The following is a 21,464-nucleotide window of genomic DNA, read 5'->3' as shown; positions in this document are numbered from 1 at the left end:
GTGCCCTTGTTCATCTGCCCACCCACCCCCACCCCCACCCCACCCCAAACACACACACACACACACAAAGAGAAGACTGATGAGGAAGAACAACATATTTTACAGGCTAGTTCTGAAAGTAGCTGCATAAGGTGTGTTAAGAAATTCTGGAATGTTGGGAAATGCAAATATAGCATATACAACGAACCACTGACAAATCTCTTGAATATGTGTACAGTACTAAGATATAGGGTACTTGAAAATCACATCTGAGCTGACTCACTATTAATTTGTCAGTGTATAGAGTACAAGAACAGAGTAATATCATACTTGTTTTGCACCACTGTACCTTTTAAATTTTGAATAATTGTTGCCATGTGCTCTCCTGAGACACTGCATTGCACTGACGACATACTTTGGATACATTAGTTGCCATTATTGTTCTCTACATCAATAATCAGTTTATTTACCCCAAATACATATAGCAGTGGATAAATGGGGAGTCAGGAAGTAGTATACAGCATGGAAGTAGTTCCATGCTTACAGCTAGTCTGGCCTGGGCCTGTCCCCTACCATATTTATATACAGAAATATCACAGAGTCTAAACTGCATGTTCTTGTATCTTCAACATATACTCATACCCTTTAGTTTTATATACACCAACTTCCACATCTCCCCAAGCTCCTTTCTAGGTCTATTGTTGGTATGGTATACCCACTTGATAGACAGAACCAAGAATCTAAGTCAGAATAATTTCTCTCTCTTCTTTGCCTCCAGTTTTTATTCTCCTGGTTCAGTCTGTCTTCATATGTGACTCACTATCCTCCCTACAATAGCAGCAAACAAAATAAAAATAGAATTATATATTGTATATTTGTTTATATTTTCAGCATGAAATGATAATCTTTATAGCCTGAATATGGGTTATGCAGACAGGTTTGTACAACAGATGGACCTGACTTTATTTGGGCCAATAAGCCATACTACCAAGGTCTGCAAACCTACCTAAAGGTTTTATCATATACCCCATGTAGTGGCACAGAAACATCATTTGAATCACATCACATAAATTGGCAATGAAATGCTATTTTATTTGCAAAATTGTTAAAATAGTGAAGAAATTAACAAAGCCACAATCACTGAGCAAACATATACCGATGAGTGCATGACTTGCTATATTTGAGCAAAGTGTGCTAGGGCATGATACAGAAAATTATTGCCTGGGTTTGATGCATGTGCTCTCCATTGAATTGCAAATGATACTGGGTATATATGATAGTGTACATTAAGTCACATCTGGCACTGCAGTCATTAGTTATTACATAATCTCATACATACATACACAGTTTATGTATACAGTGTTAATATATTAGCTTTCCTGGGGGGGGGGGGGGAATCATTGTACTTTCAGATGTCACATAGCTCTATACAAAGATGTGGGATATATTGACCTTAGAGCTGAAATCACCAAATGTGATGTCACCTACCTGTCTTCTGAACTAGTCACTAAATGTGATGTCTCACCTACATGTACCTGTCTTCTGAACTAGTCACTAAATGTGATGTCTCACCTTCCAGTCTTCTGAACTAGTCACTAAATGTGATGTCTCACCTACCTATCTTCTGAACTAGTCACTAAATGTGATGTCTCACCTACATGTACCTGTCTTCTGAACTAGTCACTAAATGTGATGTCTCACCTACCAGTCTTCTGAACTAGTCACTAAATGTGATGTCTCACCTACCTATCTTCTGAACTAGTCACTAAATGTGATGTCTCACCTACCTATCTTCTGAACTAGTCACTAAATGTGATGTCTCACCTACTAGTCTTCCGAACTAGTCACTAAATGTGATGTCTCACCTACCTATCTTCTGAACTAGTCACTAAATGTGATGTCTCACCTACCTATCTTCTGAACTAGTCACTAAATGTGATGTCTCACCTACCTATCTTATGAAATAGTCACTAAATGTGATGTCTCACCTACCTGTCTTCTGAACTAGTCACTAAATGTGATGTCTCACCTACCTATCTTCTGAACTAGTCACTAAATGTGATGTCTCACCTACCTGTCTTCTGAACTAGTCACTAAATGTGATGTCTCACCTACCTGTCTTCTGAACTAGTCACTAAATGTGATGTCTCACCTACCTGTCTTCTGAACTAGTCACTAAATGTGATGTCTCACCTACCTGTCTTCTGAACTAGTCACTACATGTAAATGTGATGTCTCACCTACCTGTCTTCTGAACTAGTCACTAAATGTGATGTCTCACCTACCTATCTTCTGAACTAGTCACTAAATGTGATGTCTCACCTACCTGTCTTCTGAACTAGTCACTAAATGTGATGTCTCACCTACCTATCTTCTGAACTAGTCACTAAATGTGATGTCTCACCTACCTGTCTTCTGAACTAGTCACTAAATGTGATGTCTCACCTACCTGTCTTCTGAACTAGTCACTAAATGTGATGTCTCACCTACATGTACCTGTCTTCTGAACTAGTCACTAAATGTGATGTCTCACCTACCTATTTTCTGAACTAGTCACTACATGTAAATGTGATGTCACTTACCTGTCTTCTGTACTCTTATCTTCTTCAAAGTTATCAGTACCTATAAAATTGAAGAAATAGCAAAAATTATATTAGCCATACATACAGTATTCTGAATCTGGTATTGTACATTGATATACACTACAGTCTGGTTTCGCAAGTTTCATTTCTGTATACAATGCATGTTAGTAATTGTTACAATATCAGCAATGGAGGTTTCTAAGCAACACAGTAACACATACATTACACTATTTACACTGACAAAACTTTATTATTTGTGGAAATTTAATATTACTGGTATTTTTATTTATCTGTATAATGTTAATCAGGGACCTTCCACATGATAGTTGTTCATGTTCTCTAGAAAATTAAAGGAAATCATTTGTTTACTCTACCAAGTCATCTAAACTGTATACATTACGTCATTACATATGAAAAGCCCCCCCCCCCCCCCCCCCCCAACGTGAATTTAAGAATTCTATGCACTTACCCGATGGTTTTTTAAGTTGAGTATACATATTTGATATGTCCGGTCCATAAATTGACCATGCTACGATAGTCCAAAATATATTAGCACACAAAATGACAATCAGAACGACACATAATTTAAAATGAAATTCTTCTACACCAAGATAGTCTAACAACATCCCAAATATGCCTCTCTCCTCCACCTCTGGGGTGTTCACGATAGGTTCCGTATCTGACATAGTTTCAATTAATCCAACATAACATTCTGTTTAAGTTCCAGCTGTTTGATGTGTTGTAGAGATAGCTCGCTAATGGTAATGGTATCTGTGGCTAAGCACTGCAGAACAAGGTCGACAAAATTTATTACCAAGCTTTGCAGACATCAGTCGCCATTTTGAAAGGGGCCTCTAACTTAGTCCGTAAGAATTATCCATACAAAAAATCACAGGGGCGCACCACTGTACAGTGCAGGGGGGTAGGGACCTTCATGGCACATGTTACGTTTTTACCCATGTTACGTTTTTATCCTGATCTCCTCCTCTAAAACGATTAGCCGACATCTACATCGGATTTTAATCAGATTGTAGAGGAGGCGATCGGGATAAATACGTAAACATGTACAACGAAGGTCAATGCAATTCAAGCAAAATAACGAAGGTAAAATAGCAATGAATGATTAGCCGACATCTACATCGGATTTTAATCAGATTGAGACAAGTAAGAAAGTTTACTTGTCTGTGGATGTGTGTAAGTAGAGAATGCTCCCTTTGCATTATGTCTTCGAAGAAAATCAAGTTGTAAAATCACATGTAAGTAACTGCTATCAAACCCGTAGCAACAGAATAAAAACAATATTTTGATGTTTTGATATGAAAAAATTATAATAATCTTTTTTCTATTCTATATATAACATTTTTCCATGGGGGATCTTTCCCCGGATCTTTCTTTCTTTGCTGTATTTTCAATTGTGAAATTCAAAATGAAAAGAAATGGTACGAACGTTGTACACCCAACTATAAAATTGGACGATACCTTACAAAATATAACGCAGTTAAATGTGCCATGACGTCACATATTTATGGCGGTGAGGTTACGACGACAAGACCTCCGTACTCGTACTGTAATTTTAAAGTACGTGCGACCAGAGACAGGGAAAGACTCGGCGTGTTTTGAAATCTTGCTCTTAATGATCTCTTACCATTCTTACCATAAGATTTCCATCCAGTCAACATAATGTTGCGTAACTTAAAAGTTGTGTCGCGAGCTCTGCTGCAAAACCGTGGACTTCGATTTGTGTCAACAACACCACGAGTACTTCAACTCTCTGTTTTGCAACCGAATGTTCGTCATGAAGTGTTGAAGTTCGACCCAGGCGTCCCTGTGGAAAAGGCTTGTACGCCACCTGCATCATGGTAAGTTGATGTCTTCCATACATTCAATCACAAAATACACACAGCTAAACGAAACTAATACATCTAGGTAGAGGGAGCAATTTAAAAACAAAAAGTTTATTCCAGCAATACAGGACCTCATGTGTATATATGTTCAAAATTTATGGGTTTTCCCATTTTCATGAAATGAAAGTGAAGAAAATGCAACTTAGATAATTAAAAAAAACCCACACTTCCAGGTGGTGATGATGATGATGATGATGATGATGATGATGATGATGATGATGATGATGATGATGATGATGATGATGATGATGATGATGATGATGATGATGATGATGATGATATATTTATATGCTGTAAAATCAAAATAAGATTAAGATATGTATAATGTACATTTTCCCTCTTTGATTCAAAGAGGAGATGCTTTAATAGGTAACCTGTTTTGATCCACTGTATATAAATACCATGTGCTGATGTCAGTTCCAATTTACTATTACCATTTAATACCTGGAAAACTATTAAACCATTTTGATAAAATAGTGATCAGTGTTATTGTAGCCACTGATGATAATATATTGATAAATAATGCAATGTGGCAAAAATATGTGTGTATTAATATGCAGTTGATGATTAGTATAGTGCTCTCAAATTGATAGTCACCCTTTGTTTATATATTCATAATTTACTGGTAGCCTCTTACATTATTAACATGCACAGAAATTAGAATACCTAGCTATCACCAATCTTGTATTCTGATTGGTTAAGAGAACTGTAAATAAACCATATTTGTTGACAGGTATCTTGTTGCGTCACCTGATTTAATCATGTGATACATTATAATGTAGTCCTGAAATTCAGTTATACCCTGGTTTTTGCCAAGAAATTGGTAGCACCACCATTCAACATCAAATATTTGTTGAACTAAACCCACATTTTGTATGATTGACACTTTTGTGTAGCTAATACCAATCATGTGTTTGGCCATAGGTTCGATGGTTTGGCCATAGACCCTCCACCAACTTTGGTATAAGTGATCTTGTTCAAATTTGACTTGGAGTGGTCAATGTTGGATTGGTACAGTGTTGCAACCAGAGGGGGTTTTGGGTCATTTGACACACATTTTTTGGACCTGACCCATAATTTGGAAATGATGGGTCATAGATGACCCACACTAAAATTTTGTGCAAATATGTTTAGCAATAATGCGCAACATGATCACATCTATAGTAACAGCCAAATGATCGTGTATATTGCATAGATAACAATAGGGTTGGATAGGCAACTGCATAATCATAACAAATATCTAGGATGGATCAGCATGTGGGTAAATATTTTGCAGTTGTGCTACAATGCGGCTGGGGCTTTTAAAAAAAATAATAACGTCCCAAAAAACTTATGATGACCCAGAAAAATGAAAGTCTCAGGACACTTTGTCCCACTCTTTCCAAGGCTGGCTGCAACACTGTTGGTAAATAGACAATTATCCTGAATAGACAAATAGGTTGACAGACATTAGGTGAATAATCACAAGGTAAGCAAGTATTCCAAAGTATGAATGCAGCAAAGCTCAATATACGGAAATACCAGATACATATACCCTACAAAGACTGACATTTAGCCTAATAGTAAATCATAATGTACATGTATATTAGTATATAGTATAAGGTACACCATGGGGGAGGGGGGGGGTGCCCTCACACATCGGACAACAAAGAGAGGAGGCGGAATTCAAATGACTAATATCTTACATGTAGATGTGTATGTACAGTATGCACGTACAGTTGATGACCTTTGACCCTGCACAGTATTGTATTTTGGCACTTTTATATCTTCTACTAGATAAACAAAATTTTGGTGGACATCTCATCAGACACAACCACAATAATTTCTCCTTCATTGACACTCAGTATCTTTCATTTTGTAATGAAAATCTTAGCTTAACTGTTAATGTGTTTTCACATATCAAACAGAAACAGACTAAAAATACAAACAACCCAAATTGATGAGTTGCTATCTACATTTATGATCCATGTGCTGCGAACAACAGACAAGTAATTACCACAAGGTTACATATAAAAAATAAATGAATAACATTGAGTAGACACACTGTTCTACACTATATGCCTATAGGACACTCATAGATATATAACCTAATTTTGACAGGGAAGCTTATCACATAGCAAATTCTCAAACCAGTTGACTTTATAGAAATGTTGTATCATTGATGCTAGTTCAACTTAGTCATGTATCTAGATACTACTCTTGTGTTGCACTACCAAACTAATTTAATGAATGGTAGAATTTTTTATCTATTATTTTATCTCGTCTGCAGGTACACAGAACCAGCTGTACTACAGCTTGAAAAGAAAGCCATCTTCAGTAATAACTGGACTGCTGTAGGACGTGTTGATCAAGTAGCCACACCAGGACAATTCTTTGAAGGTACTACATTGTATATCTCACTTTAGGTTGGATTATTTAATGATAGAAACAAATATATCAAGAATGTACTCAATATATTGTACTACTTTTATTAGTATACTCAGAGTCATAGGCATTTTGTCTAGATGCTAGACTACATCAGTTGTTGAACAAGAGGAATGGTACAAGTAAAGTTAATAATGCTTTAGTTTGATATGTTTTCCAGCATTCTGAATACTTCACGGGAAAAAAAATGATTATCGTAGGTATAAAGTTGATGGATATTGTATATGACATATATTTGAGATAGATTAATTTAAATATCAGTATCTACTGAAAGAGTTCAAAAAATTACTGCGATAATTATTCTTGTCAGTACATGTATTTATTGCAGTTTTTTGACAAATTGTGCAGTATCAGTATACATGTGGAAAATGGTTTGCTTATTTCTGTGTTACTTACAGGAAAGTTTGCTAATGAAGCCTATGTTATATGCCGAGATGAAAACAATGAACTTCAGGCTTTCTTCAATGTTTGCCGTCACCATGCTATGCCAGTTGCCAAGGGAGAAGGCAAGATAGGTTGTTTTGAATGTCCTTACCATGGTTGGACATATGCTCTGAATGGTCGACTCACCAAGGCAAGAAAACTGAGAGGTATTGAAGACTTCAAAGCTAAAAATTATGGATTGATACCAATGCCAGTCACTACCTGGGGACAGATGGTAATGGTCAAGTTAAGACCAGGAAGAGTTGGAGGGAATGAAGATCTGACACAGTTAAATCCTTATAAAGAGTACCTAACAAGTACAGGCTACGATCCAGAAAACTTTCAGTTTGTCAGAAGGAAGGCTTATGAAATCAATAGTAATTGGAAGGTTATTATCGATAACTTCATTGATGGTGGATACCATATTGACTTTGCCCACAAGACATTTGTAGATGGATATTATGATTTCAGTACATATCAAATGAAAGAAGCTAATGAAGATTACTCAACACAACTTGTTCGAGTGAAACTTGACAAACCAAAAGCTATAGAGAGGATTGGACTATGGTCTACTTACTCCTTTGCTTATCCAAACTTCATGATCAGTCGATATGGCCCCTGGTATGAAACAAACATTGTTGTTCCACTTGGCCATGACAGAGCTATGTTTGTGTATGATTTCTACCTGGAGAAGAAAGAAGTGGCCAAGTACACACCAGAAGAATTGGATGCACTTGTTACTGATAGTGTCACATCTGCAGACCAGGTACAACAAGAAGATACAGAGATATGTGAAGGTGTACAAACTGGTATGGCATCAGTCGCATATGAACATGGAAGATACGCACCGAGGATTGAATACCCACAACATCTCTTCCATGTTAGATTAGGCAAAGACATGAGGGTATTTTTAGATGCAGTGACTGAGAGTTAAAAACATGGAGGGAGGTACACAATAAAAGTGAAGCATTTTACTAAAAGACATTTCCTTGTAAGAAATCATTAAGTTTGCAGAGTGCAATTACAGCAGCCAGATAGAGATCTTACAGAATTCTGATTGAGTGCATTTTTTACAAGTTCCTTTTGAGTATGACAAGAAAATGTTTGATGAGTTCCTATATGTTTATTTTATCAGACCCTGATGGCTACAAGAATGGATATCAGATTTATAATATACACTGGTTATCAGTGTCAATCAATCAAAGAATTTGTATAGCACCAAAATCCAATACAATGTACTATGGCACTGCACAGGAACGATAGTAGATAATCAATAGCCGTGATATCCTTCTTGAATATATCAACAGTGGGTGATGAAAAGAGTCCAAGTGGTATATTGTTCCATGAGATCAGTACTACACCTGAGAATGCACAGTTACCGTATGACTTTGTATTACAATGAGGTACATAAAGTAGACTTTTGTTATTTGAGTGAAGTGGACAAGTTGCAGGTTTATGGTTAGTCAAACTTCAGGTCAAAAATCATTAGAAAAATGTTTTTTGGTAAGGCTGAGGAACCCTAGTAACAGAAAGGGCAACATTTATCATACATAGTTTTGTTTGTGAACCATGTGACTAGGAAACTCAGTTGCATTTTACCCAACTCTCAACCTTAGCATAAACACTTTGAAAAGTATTTGTAAATTTAATACATTTATCATTTGTTATGATACATATACACTTTTCATAAAAAGTTTTGCCTCCTAACATTAGATTCCTAGATTCTTTTCAAATATATTCTTTGTACCAACTATTCAACATTGATGTACAAATTCATGTGCAGGGGATTTCACAAAAGTAAGAGCACAGATATTCAGCATTATACACAATATTATTGTAGTTAGAAAATTTAATTTAGATTTATTTGAGATATACAATAAACTTTGTATTTTTAACAATGTCTAGGTTTTAGTAGCAACGATAACTAATCTGTCATAATTGTGACTTTTTGTATGCATGATATTAATTCTCTGCTGAAGTTGAAACCAGTGTTATAAGAAGTGAAAAAATTTGTAGTTATTGTATTGTCATTTTATTAGATGAGTAGCATAAATTGGAACATTGTTGCTTCAAACCCAGAAGTATCATGATGTAGTGGACAGTGATACATCTTCAACAAAGACTTTTATGAATTAGGCAACTATATATATTTTAAGCATTTATCAAAGCTCAGATATACTTTAGCTTTGCATTTTATATATGGGTTTTATTGGTGATGAATTACATTAAAAAACATACAGTGTGTGAAACTTTAAATTTTTAAAATATTGATCAACGTTTTACCTCATTCCAGGATTTGATTATATGAACTGTTGAGAAAGCCAAATAGTCCTTTGATCCACAGTCCCTCTATCTGGTGATAGATCTGGAGATGTCATAAATATTGTAAGACTATTTCACTGACAGAAAATGAGTGTGCTACCATTTTGATAAAAATATATATATACCAATTATACTTGCTGGTATATTTCTTTCAGCATATGAACTACATGTACTAGTAAATCATTTGATATATAAACAGGATATGAAGTGACACGTTTTATGTTGTAAATAGATACTGGAATAAAAGCCTGGAATTTTCAGTGACACTTTTAACACATGCATTTTTTAAATGTTAACAATCTAGCGTACATAAAGGGAAAGCCATTGACAAAATATTTCAATACTGTAAAGAAAACATAGATTAGTGTGATATACAAGACAATGAATACACTTCACATGTATTGAAATTATTATTTGTATCATAGTTGTCATAAGTATATACTGTATTTTATGATATTACAGTATTATGAGTTGTGAACAAGTAGTAATTGTAGACTTTTACTTATGCACATCATGTTCAGTGTACCACTGAGTGCATTTAGTGAGTGTGTTGTGGCTTGGAGTTGATGAGAAGGAAACACATCACTCATTCAATCATAAAAGTTGGAGAGAGATCTCTCTGCAATGTCTGTGATTCAACAGCTGTTCCATACTAGCTTCAAGACCAGTACAGACCTAAATATGTGATGTTGGATTTTCTGTGAAGTACATTTAATTAAATACCCACCCCTAATTAATGCATTTACCATAATAGAAATAAATAATGTTCAGTTAAAATTGGAGAATTTTTGGTATGAGTTTGTTATCAATTACTGCCAGTTCAAAATGTGATACAGCAGAATAGGGCATAATGGAAATGAGAGCTGTTCCATGCCTAGCAAATCTAAGCTACTCTTGGAAAGCCTTGCTTTGATCTAATGATAGTACTGTTACAGATTTTAACTGCAAATAATGCTCTCAGTTTCAAAAATTAAGAACCACTTTATCTGGGAAATGCTGTCATTGTTCAGTTGTGAAGTAAGTTTTGATATAACATGAAGCTATAGTAATTCTGAAGCAACACTTAGTAAACACATGATATAATTACATACAGTGTATGTATTGAAATTCCAATAGTCAAGTTTCAATTTCAACTGACCATGCTCAGATACAAATGGCTGACTGTGTTAAATATTTGCAGTTGTAGTAGTACCATCAATACCTCATCTATGGTGATGGAAAGGAGAGCCCTTCCACTCCAAGAAGGGTCTGGGAAACCAAGACTAGATTGTTTATGGTTACAGAGTTACAGATTGTTTATAGCAGTGATTGGTGTTTACCAATAGAAAGGAGCTACATTCCCATAATGCACCATTCAAGATGGCAGTTTTGTTTTAATGGTCATTTTACTTTACACTGTAGTATTGGATGACATGTCTTGCTTAGAGTTGTGTTAAAGTTTTACTTGTGTATTTAGTGTATGAGAAGAGGTGTTATTTCAACACAATCCTGCAGTACACCATTCTCATTTAGTATGTAGGGGGTAGGAAATGATGTAAAATAAACAATTTTCAGTAGTATTGGTCTGATTTTTGTAGCACAACTATACCAAGGTTCAGTAGTGCTGTAGTGCTATAGACTTGGTGGTGTGTGTTTGTGTGTGTGTCTGTGTGTGTCTGTGTCTGTGTCTGTGTCTGTGTCTGTGTGTGTGTGTGTGTCTGTGTATGTGTGTGTCTGTGTGTGTGTGTGTGTGTGACAAAATCAGAATTGTCAAACTAATAGCCTTGGTATTTGGTGACACCATTATTTCAGAAATCTATTTGGGATTTCCTTAAATCAAATTGATCACACAACATCTTGGATTTGGGTCAAAATGTGTCATTTTTCATGTAAAAATTAACACTGACCTTCAAAATTACTTTGCAGATTTGTGTCACATTTTATGATATACTTCTAGGGATACGTAAATGAAAACTGTTCATGACATACCCTAAAAGTGTGATGTTTGGCCAAAAGTTTGAAACAACCACTGTGCAAACTGGTTTGAAATTAAGTGATTATATATATTATATATATAGCAATTTGTAGATGGTAAATGATTCAATAAAAAAACGTTTTGTTATACCTTTTTGTATATATATTTGATCTGTAGTGATGTAATATCTCTTCCAGGATTGAATGTTTATTAAAATCATTTCGCAATACTGCTCACTTTTAATTTTCATATCACACACCTTGTAACTGCAACAGCGCCATCTACATGTGTACATGATTGAGAAGTTGAAAATGCATGTGATAATACAACCCCAGAATACAACCTCTCATTGTGACATTCTTGTTGCATCCTGAAAATGTTACAGCCTTTGTCAACTGTAATTTACATGTGAATTAACATAAACTTTGTTTTCTATTTGGTTGTCAGAGTGTTTGGTGAATCAATAGGCATTACCACTATATACCAAGTAGCCTACATCCCAAATGGTCATGCAATTGATGTTAGTAATTTAACACACCCACCCTCGCCCACAGGGCCACTTATTATCCTGCTGCTACAAATGCATCAATACACACTATTACTAGATAACTAGTGTTCTTTCTATGAATATGCAGTGGGGAAATATTGATGTCAAAATTTATACTTTAATAGCGTGTAGACAAAGGAAAACAACAATCTAAGAAATACTACGTCCCCCAGTGCCCTCACCCTCAGCCCCACATACATTGATAACATATTATGACATGCACAATTCATGTCTGACTAGAAGACAAGTTTGACATTGTTGTGAAAAAAGGGATGCCGACATTTTGAATATTTATATTCATATAGATTTATGATTGCTGATATTTTCATTCAAAGATATTGTCTTGATACCAACAACCCTGTTTCCATACTGTACTGTGGCATGAAATCGTCTCCATAGACATGGCTGTAAATCTGTCCACTCAAAACATACTAGTTAGTGCGCCCTCTATCAACAAGACTAAGTTTTGATTGATTCAGATCATGTACAGTAACACAAGGCTGTTATAGTTTTCTCTTTGCAGTGAAGTAAAACTTTGGGTTTTTTTTGCAAACTAAAGAATTTAAAAACCTGTTTTTTGAAAAGGTTCAGCATTGCTTCTAGCCACAATGATTGCCCACATCTCAACGCAATTAAGTGATCCAACATTTGGTGGCGTGTCTGGGTTTAAATGAGATTGCCTCTTTTCAGCTTATAATTCAAAATATAGAAATATATTATTACATTCCCCCTTTGTTGTCTATATCCAGACATCTTTAGCACTTTGTGACAAGCCAATTGACAAGTTAGCTAGCTGTTACATCAAATATAGCTGAGGCATACTAAAGTAGTTACAATAAGGTAATGGAAATTAGTCAATGTTTGACACTGTTCATTGCCAATCTTCTAATTATAGAAGTGTATGATTTCTGATTGGACACGAGTATAGTTGCTGCAGTAATGGACAAATCAGGGTTTGACACGGCTAGGCCAAGGCCACTGCCATACACCACAGCCTCTTAAAGGCACCATCCACGAAGCTATCATTATTTTGAAGTATCATAATAGCTCTGGTTTGCGAGAATGGGTCAAGGCTCGATACAGGACATCTGGACTAAATACAAGTACTCACTTTTTGATAAGGTTCTTGGCTTGATACAGGAATATCTGGTTTCAATACATGTGAATTAAGGTTTGATGAGGACAAAATAGGGTGTTATCAGGGAATCTATTGGGTTAGCTACTAAAGAACCTACCCTGCTGGATGAATTTGACTGAGAGGTAGATAGGACAATTTGGTCAAATTCATCCAACTGGATAGATTCTAAACTGGGGGTAAATCAGGCTTTGATAGGAAACAAGACAGAAGATAGATAGGTCAAAGGTAGCTGCAGTATGGTCACAACATACACGTAGCAAACAAAGTTTCTCACTTTATATTCCACTAACCATGATAACTAACCCATTTGAAAAATCATACTAAATGGGGCCCCTGTCAAGTATTACAAAGTCAATGTGTGTCTGCTAATCCTCAGTTGATGGGTATAGATATGTCAATGGTGCAATACACGCATTAGTGAAAGTTGGGGTAGATCAAGGTTTATGACAAAGCTTTGCAGTCATTCTGAATTTGGGAGCTTGATAAAGAACACCACGTGACAAACATTTGTAGTCAAAAATGTTTATTTTAGTAACTAAAACATCTACTGGCAATACATGTGACATTTTTGCCTCTACATCAAAGTCATTGGCTTTTGTTAGATTTTAGAATACATGGAGTTTTGTAATTACAGAAATAAAGCATATATAAATTACACTGCTCTAACAATCATGTCATTCTTAACTACAGCTCTGTATCCGCTCTCTGCTTGCAACAGTTGAATAGCTTGTCTGAAACACATCACCAAATAGGACAGAAAAGAGGTAATAACTGAAAGTTGTGAAAACAAATAATAACACAAATTGCATTGATAACTGATACAGCTGTATTCCAGAAAGTCAGTATATCGTACATGTTCCAAACTCTGCCACCTACAACAATGGGGTAAGCAGTATTTGTAATGGTTCTGACAGAAAACTGGAAAAAAAAAGCTGTTATGTGTTTTTTGGTTGTGAATATTCACTCCACTGAGCTTGCCGAGTTGCAGGGTAACAGACTGACATTACATACATTAGCACCAAAAACAAAACGGCAGTCATAAACAGAACCACCGCCTTCATACAGTCATTCCTACTTCATGCTACATGATCACCGAGTAAAAGAATTCTCCACCGAGTGAATCTCACTATGTAGTAGATACCAAGTTCTACATTTTCTTGAAGTGTGTCTCAAAATGCGGAACACTCAAGAAGTTCGTCAGTGTAAATCCCAATTCTGATATCACTATTCTTCTGTCATGAAGCACTGCAGATACTGACTATTACTGTCATCCAAAATCTAACAAAATGCTAGGCCGGTTTCCACCGTCACAGTAATACAGGATATATATGTTGAGATAATATATATTTATATTTATAAAACATAAAATAAACTGATGTGGTTATAACAAAGACACTTTTCAAATAAAAAGTCAACTTAAAATCACTCAGAAACCACTTTTGACACCTCTTTTTTGGTATGTTAGAGTGTCTACAACTACATTTCACTGTACATCTACATCTACTTAGCTTCAATCCCAGACGACAAACATCACTAACATTTATAGAAAATTTTAACAGTTGGCACAAGAATAATAAAAAAATAATAGCAAAAAAAACCTATGCATTTCAAAGTTGATAGATATCTGTCTAGAAGGTATGTTCATCTTCAAAAGCTCAAGTAAAATTTTCTCTTCCTGAAACACATCTAGTTTCATTTTCAAAATAATTGGCACCCATACTGTCTACACTTTTGGCCAAATTTTAATTTGAATGAAGTTTGAAAATGAGAAAACCCGTCAGAAGCTAAAGAAGATTATAATAGATCAGATTTGGGTTATCATATATAATATCAAGGATTATTATTTTGTCACTGAATGGTAAATATTAGACTTTGTATTTAAATACACAACAAATGATCTGGTAATATATATTGTTAATAATGTTTGTTAAATTATCATACATTACCATGATTTATAAACAGAGTCAAGAGTCTACGTAAAAATGCACCATAAAAAAGACCCACCCAGGGTGAAAATACAAGCACAAAAAGTTAGTCACAATCCATGGCTCCACTTAAGAAATGGCAAGCTTAGTATTAAGTGGATTCAGCATGTCACCATTGACCTAAAATCAGCATACTTTGAATTGTCTTTATGCACTGAAATTGAAATAGATCAAAAGAAGTAACATTGAGGTGTTCTGTTTTATTAGCTATGTATTTTTTATCACAACAGTACTTGGTTCACTGTTCTTATGATGAGAGTCACTTCCAATTTACTCCAAGTAAGTGCTGATATTTTTACAAGTTTCTACAAAACATGATGGGTCAAACAATGTCACTCTAAATTAAAGAAAATCCTGCTGTCGATTGCAATGACTTCAACTTTCTTGTAATTAAAGACAGTTGTAAATTCACAATCTTGATTCCCTTTTCGTCAGCTTCAAACATGTGTTTGGTAGGGGTAGTCAACACAGACTAAGTGACTAAGTGGGGGTGGGTGAGTCAGCAGACTTGGTGGGGTGGGGAGTCAACACATGCTTGGTGGGATGGGGGAGTCAACACAGACTTGGTGGGGTGGGGGAGAGTCAACAACGCCTTGGTGGGGTGGGGGAGTTAACAAAGCACTGATTGGGGTGAGTGGAGTCATGGTTTGCACAGTAACATAATATAAGCAATTTAAAAACAAAACACAAACTAAGACATGTATGCATCAAAATCTATTCAAATTTCTAATATGGAGATGAGAAAAATAAATATGACTGCTAACAGTGTAATAGACCAAAATGTAAATATGGCTTCACATGAGGTGTTTTATGCTTGGACACTAATGAAAATGTCAGTGTAAAAACAAACAGAACCTGAACAATGGTAAGGTAAGTATTATTTCAGCTATTATATCAATATTAAGAAAAACAATAACAATAAAGAAACTTTGATGAGATCATATTGATAATAAAAGTAGTTTTAAATCTTCTTAGTTATGGTATTTAAATACTAGTAGTATTGTATCATACTTGGAATCTCTACTACTTTGGTCCTTTCAGGTGAATATAGGATTTTATAATTTCTCAACTACCAAGAACCACAATGAATCCATTCCTACAAGAAATCATTCACTAAAAAGGCTCTTCTGGAAAATATGGTGCAGTTAGGGAAATTTGATGGGAAAGTTAATCAGGGTTCGTCCGCCCATCTCTGTTGTGTTGGTTGAAGTTGTAACCACTACTTAACAACATGGGCAGAGAAAGAGAGTGAGTCAGGTGAGTGACCCAAGGAACTCTAACTAAGAAGAATATTTTACAAAATTCCACAATGTCAAGGTACATTGTATGATGTAATGACGTGTACAATGAGTGAATGTACACCTACAAGTCTTTTTGTATGATTGTCCTTTTAAATGCCTTTCTCAAGTAAAGATACAAGTTGAATCTAGTTGATCTTGTTGTCCAGGATTGGTGTCTTTCAAGAATTGACTGTAATGTTAACCCCTTTATTCATTAATTTTTGGCAAACCTAGAAGTTCTAGATGAAACAATTCCAATGAAATGAATACATATATATCACCATAATCTGTAAAAGTTTAATGACCTTTGATTTGAGGAGTAGCCTTAAAAATAACTGATGAAGTCTTAACAATTTGTGATTTTAATGAAATTGTAGGGTTGAACACATTACTATCTCGCTGCCTTTAGGAAACCATAATTATATTTTACATGATTTTCTTGACCATAATAATGGAATTGTTTCATCTAGACACCAACTAACATTTAATAGGTCTTAGGGAGGCACATATGGAGGGGGTGCTCTGTATGCAGGAGTAAAACGTGGTCTTGAGCTGCGAGTCTCTGGTGGCGATGAGGAGAATGGTGGTGGACGCTGGTATGGTGGTGATCCTGAAGGGTCATCATCTTCATCACGTTCATGATCTGGAGGCGATTGCGACAGCAGGGGTTGACTGCTATTGGGTGAATCTTGCCTCTGATACTCAGGGGGAAGTGGTGGTTTCTCATCCTTCATTATCAAGGGTGTTTTGGATGATGGTGGCTTTTCAGTGTCTTCAAGCTCCCCAGCAAAAATGATTGGAATGCCCTTCTTGATGAAGGTGTTTTGATCTTCATCAGAAAGCTTGCCCTTGCGATTAACTCTGTACAGAAGGAAGAATATGAGTCCACCAACAAGTAAAGCTACTCCAACTACTAAGAATGGTATCATTATCTTGATCCACAATACCTCTTCACTCATAGCACTAGCTGAGCCACCGATACCAGGACCAACTGGCTCTTCTGTGGTACCTGTAGGAGTGTCACTACAAGGACCGACAGGTGTAACATTGACCTCTCTTACTTTATATTCTTCTCCAAGTGCATCAATTAAACCCTGAGTTGGTTCACCTTTCGTATTGTTCACCACCTTCCCAGTCATTTCTCCAATCAGCCCAAGGGGGCATGGTGTGTAAGGTATGGAATTATTAGTCCACGCAAATATGGTAGAGCCTTTCTTGAAATACAGAATGCTAATAGAATTAGCATTGGTGTCCCCGTACAGCCCTGCAATCCTGTTAACAAGGTCAGTTTTCTTGTGAATGTTCTCTTCAAATTCTTTGAAATCATTCTCTAACACAATACGGAATTCATGGTTAGGTTTGTGTGCACTTGGCAAAACTTCAATTTCAAATGCATCCCTAGCAACCTTACCACCTTTATCCATTGCTGCCATAAGGAAAACATGTATACCAAGTTGCTCTTCCATGGGTAAACCATACAAGGTCTGGTTTTCACTATCAAACTGTACCCATGAATCTTGGCGCATAACCACTCCATCAAGTGTCAAGAACATCAACTTCAAATTACGTGTATTTCCATCTTCTGCATCATGGAATTCATCTTCTCGAATACGGTAGTTAAGCATGCTACCTTGGTAGGCATATACTTTATCAATTGGATTTAACAATACAGGTGGCTGGTTTGAAACTGTAGATGGTGTTGTTTGCATTTTGACTTCAATTTCAAAGGAAACACTCATAGATCCTCCACTACTATCTATAGCTTCAAGAACGTACTGGTGGCTGCCAACATCAGACTTTGTTGGCGTTCCTTTCAAAGTTTGATCCTGGGGATCAAACTGGAGCCATGAGCTTTCACTAAGCGCCACACCATCTGGATGTAGGACCATCAACTTCAGGTTACGTGTTGGTCCATCTTCTGGATCATTGAATATATCTTCTGGAATGCGGTAGACTAACATAACACCTTCAACAGCATTAAGTTTGTCAATTTGATTGAGTAGCTCGGGTAGCTCATTTTCCTTAGTCACTTTGATTTCAAAGTAATCCCTTGCATTTTTACCACGACTATCTTTAGCTAATAAGAAATAGTTTTTGCTACCAACATCAGATGTCTCTGGAGTACCATACAAGATCTGATCTTCGGTATCAAATTGAAGCCAAGAATTTGAATCCAGGTTCGTACCATCTTTTTTGAAGACCATCAAGTCTAAGTCACGTGTATTTCCATCCTCTTTATCACGGAATGTGTTTGATGGGACCTGAAATTCAAATCTTTGACCAACATGTGCCTCCAGTAGGTCAAGACCATTGGCCACAGTAGGTGCTCTGTTTTTCTTGTTAGGCTCTGATGGCTTCTCACTTTCTTTGGGAACTGTGATTGTAGCAGAAGGCGTGGGTTCAATGTATGTGGCTGATGGAGGTAACATACCTTCAGACTTGGAAGGCATAGTTGTCATTTCTGGAACTGCGGTCAATCCTTCTGTCTCTGTCACTGTTGGCATTGGTGGAGAGTAGGTACGACTAGGTCCTTCTGTAGTGGCAGTCATTGTGAGTCTGGTTGGCACAGGTGTTGGTGTAGGCATTGGTATGTGTGTCATCATGCTTGCTGTCTTACTTTTTGGAGGTACTTTGCGAGTTGGCGATGCAGATGGTGTTCTGACTTTAGTGTCTGTGGGTTTCACAGTTGGAGTCATACTCTTTGTTGGGGCAACTTTTGTCGCTGTGCGAACTGGTTGTGACATTACAGGCGTTGGTTCAGGAGGTACGGTTATTCCTGAAGGAACAGCAGTTGATTCCACTTCAGAAGTTGATGTTGGGACTACTGATGTTGGGACTGGTTTTGTTGGTACAGCTGTTGGCACAGGTGTTGCCATGGCAGCTATCTGTCTCTTCATTCTCTTGTTCCCCGATGGATGTGGATGTGTTATATGCCAACCAATGACATTATGACCAATGTTTTCTGCGAGGGCACCATCTTTTGAGGTAGATTCTATGACCATGACAACTGGCAGTTTGTTGACATCATAACCACAGCCAATGGGCCATGACAATAAAATTCCAGGATAGTTCTGTTTTTTGATATTTCCTGGACCTGCAACTAATGCTGCTGGATCAAAAAGTCCATTCTTTCCAGCTGGAAGCAGCTGAAATACATTTCTTTCAAAACCTGAATATTCTGCCATTCTCATGACAGAATTGACACGTTCTTTAGGTGACATCTTTGACCAGTCTGCATCAAGAATGATTGTTGCAAGGGCTTCTGGTTCTTCTGTTGAACATTTTCTTCTACCTGACTTGTTGTAATCTTTCAGGGGGGTTGCGCTCACAGATTCAATTGAAGGTCCACTGGCAATGTTGACAGAAAATACATCTGTTGCCTTGACAGTTCCATTTGGTGTACTTCCATGGGCAGTTAGAGCTAGGTAATACTGATTAATATCCTCATGTGTTGGGATACCTTCCAGAGTTTGAGTAGTCTTGTCAAAAGAAAGCCAGGATGGAAGCCCGCCACCACCTGCTTCATTTACCTATAATGAAGATGAAAAAAAAGATAAGTATTCACAAGTGCAGTAGCTGTTGAAAAACACATAATGTATTGTGGTTGCTGTGATAGATAGAAGTGATAAAAAAACAGTGACAGTATGTGTAGCTGTCAACATGATGGGTTTTCTACATTACCTCTGACACATTGCACAGTTTCTCCATGACAACAGATAGGTTAGATAGAGAGTACTGTAGCTTTGAGTATTCTTTGATATCAGTCTCTATACTCGTTTACACACTGTCCAGCTTTAATAAAGCTGATGACATTTTTCCATTAACTAGAAAGCCTATTACATGATTTATAGTTCAGGTCATGCCTTTGCTATGGTCAAGAATTATGGGGCTTCACGACCTTTATATTTTTTCAGTTTTGCTCTCAAATCCATCTAAATCTTCTTTAATTTAAACATTTCTACTTCAAAACTTCTATTCCCACTCTTATTTATGGATTAGAATGACTTCACTTTCAAGATATTTCAATTGATGCAGACAGCAAAAGTCATTTCTATCCAGATTTTACATTTATAACAGTATAAATGTTAAAGGTGGTAAGTAGGTAAAATGTACTTGAGTTCAATAATAATTTCCCATACAAAAAAATCTCAAATATGAGAAACTATACAAATTTTAGCAGACTACTTCATGTCTGTTATTGGGATTCTCTAACCTAACAAAAATATCATCTAAAATTTTAAAAAATTACATAAATTTTAGCAGACTACTTCATGTCTGATACTTGGATTCCCTAACCTAACAAAAATATCATCTAACATATAAAAAATTGCATAAATTTTAGCAGACTACTTCATGTCTGTTATTGGGATAAGTGTTTTCTGCTGCACTTTCACTCATTTCACCAAGTACACCACACTTGCACTCACATATCATGGATAGTTATTTTAGTTCAATATTATTTTCAAAACTGCATGTACATCACGCCAATCGATCATCATTACATTATTTCTAACCATGACTTGTTTTCATTACATTTTGTCTTTGCATCAACCCTAATAGTACAGTATTTCCATCTCTCCATCACATTCAGACACCAGAATGTGATTACTATCACACAGAGAATACATAAATGGTGATGTGATTTCTAAATGTCAATGTAATACCTACAGACACAAACTTATATATAGAATGATACAAGCACTACGATACATCAACTCCCTAGTGGTTGCACAGTTTGGCAGAGATGAGGCCATTTATCCATGTCAAGGGATATTCTAACCTGTTCAATGGTTTATTTACAATCATGTACAATGTAAAATATTGCACAGGTACAAACTGTGGCAGAGAGGATGTCAGTTTTTGTAGAAGGAAATGTTCTTAACCCTATAAAACATGATCTGTGGTATGTCCAGCATAGTTTTCATA

At 36.2% G+C, this 21,464-nt stretch overlaps 1 protein-coding gene, 1 long non-coding RNA gene and 1 pseudogene across 3 annotated transcripts in view; 1 reads left to right on the top strand and 2 right to left on the bottom strand.

The window, feature by feature from the left end:
* Positions 1-451: 451 nt before the first annotated feature.
* On the bottom strand, positions 452-3,367 carry LOC144442476 (uncharacterized). The gene is made up of 3 exons (XR_013481638.1): positions 3,031-3,367; positions 2,562-2,601; positions 452-807 (listed from the first exon to the last, which is right to left on the bottom strand). It is a non-coding gene; the product is annotated as an uncharacterized LOC144442476 (long non-coding RNA).
* Positions 3,368-4,241: 874 nt separating this feature from the next.
* On the top strand, positions 4,242-8,339 carry LOC144432491 (uncharacterized; annotated as a pseudogene). The gene is made up of 3 exons (XR_013480899.1): positions 4,242-4,420; positions 6,735-6,844; positions 7,288-8,339. The product of XR_013480899.1 is annotated as an uncharacterized LOC144432491 (transcript).
* Positions 8,340-13,791: 5,452 nt separating this feature from the next.
* The window catches only part of LOC144451658 (dystroglycan 1-like), a 46,175-nt gene continuing 38,502 nt past the window's right edge, over positions 13,792-21,464 (bottom strand). The window contains exon 4 of the mRNA XM_078142589.1: positions 13,792-20,068. Within this exon, the coding sequence (XP_077998715.1) occupies positions 17,033-20,068 (3,036 nt within the window). The 3' untranslated portion in view covers positions 13,792-17,032. The remainder of the gene's footprint in view (positions 20,069-21,464) is intronic.

Source organism: Glandiceps talaboti, chromosome 1, assembly GCF_964340395.1.
Source record: "Glandiceps talaboti chromosome 1, keGlaTala1.1, whole genome shotgun sequence".
Lineage (NCBI taxonomy): Eukaryota > Metazoa > Hemichordata > Enteropneusta > Spengelidae > Glandiceps > Glandiceps talaboti.
This window is presented reverse-complemented; position numbering and strand designations above follow the sequence as displayed.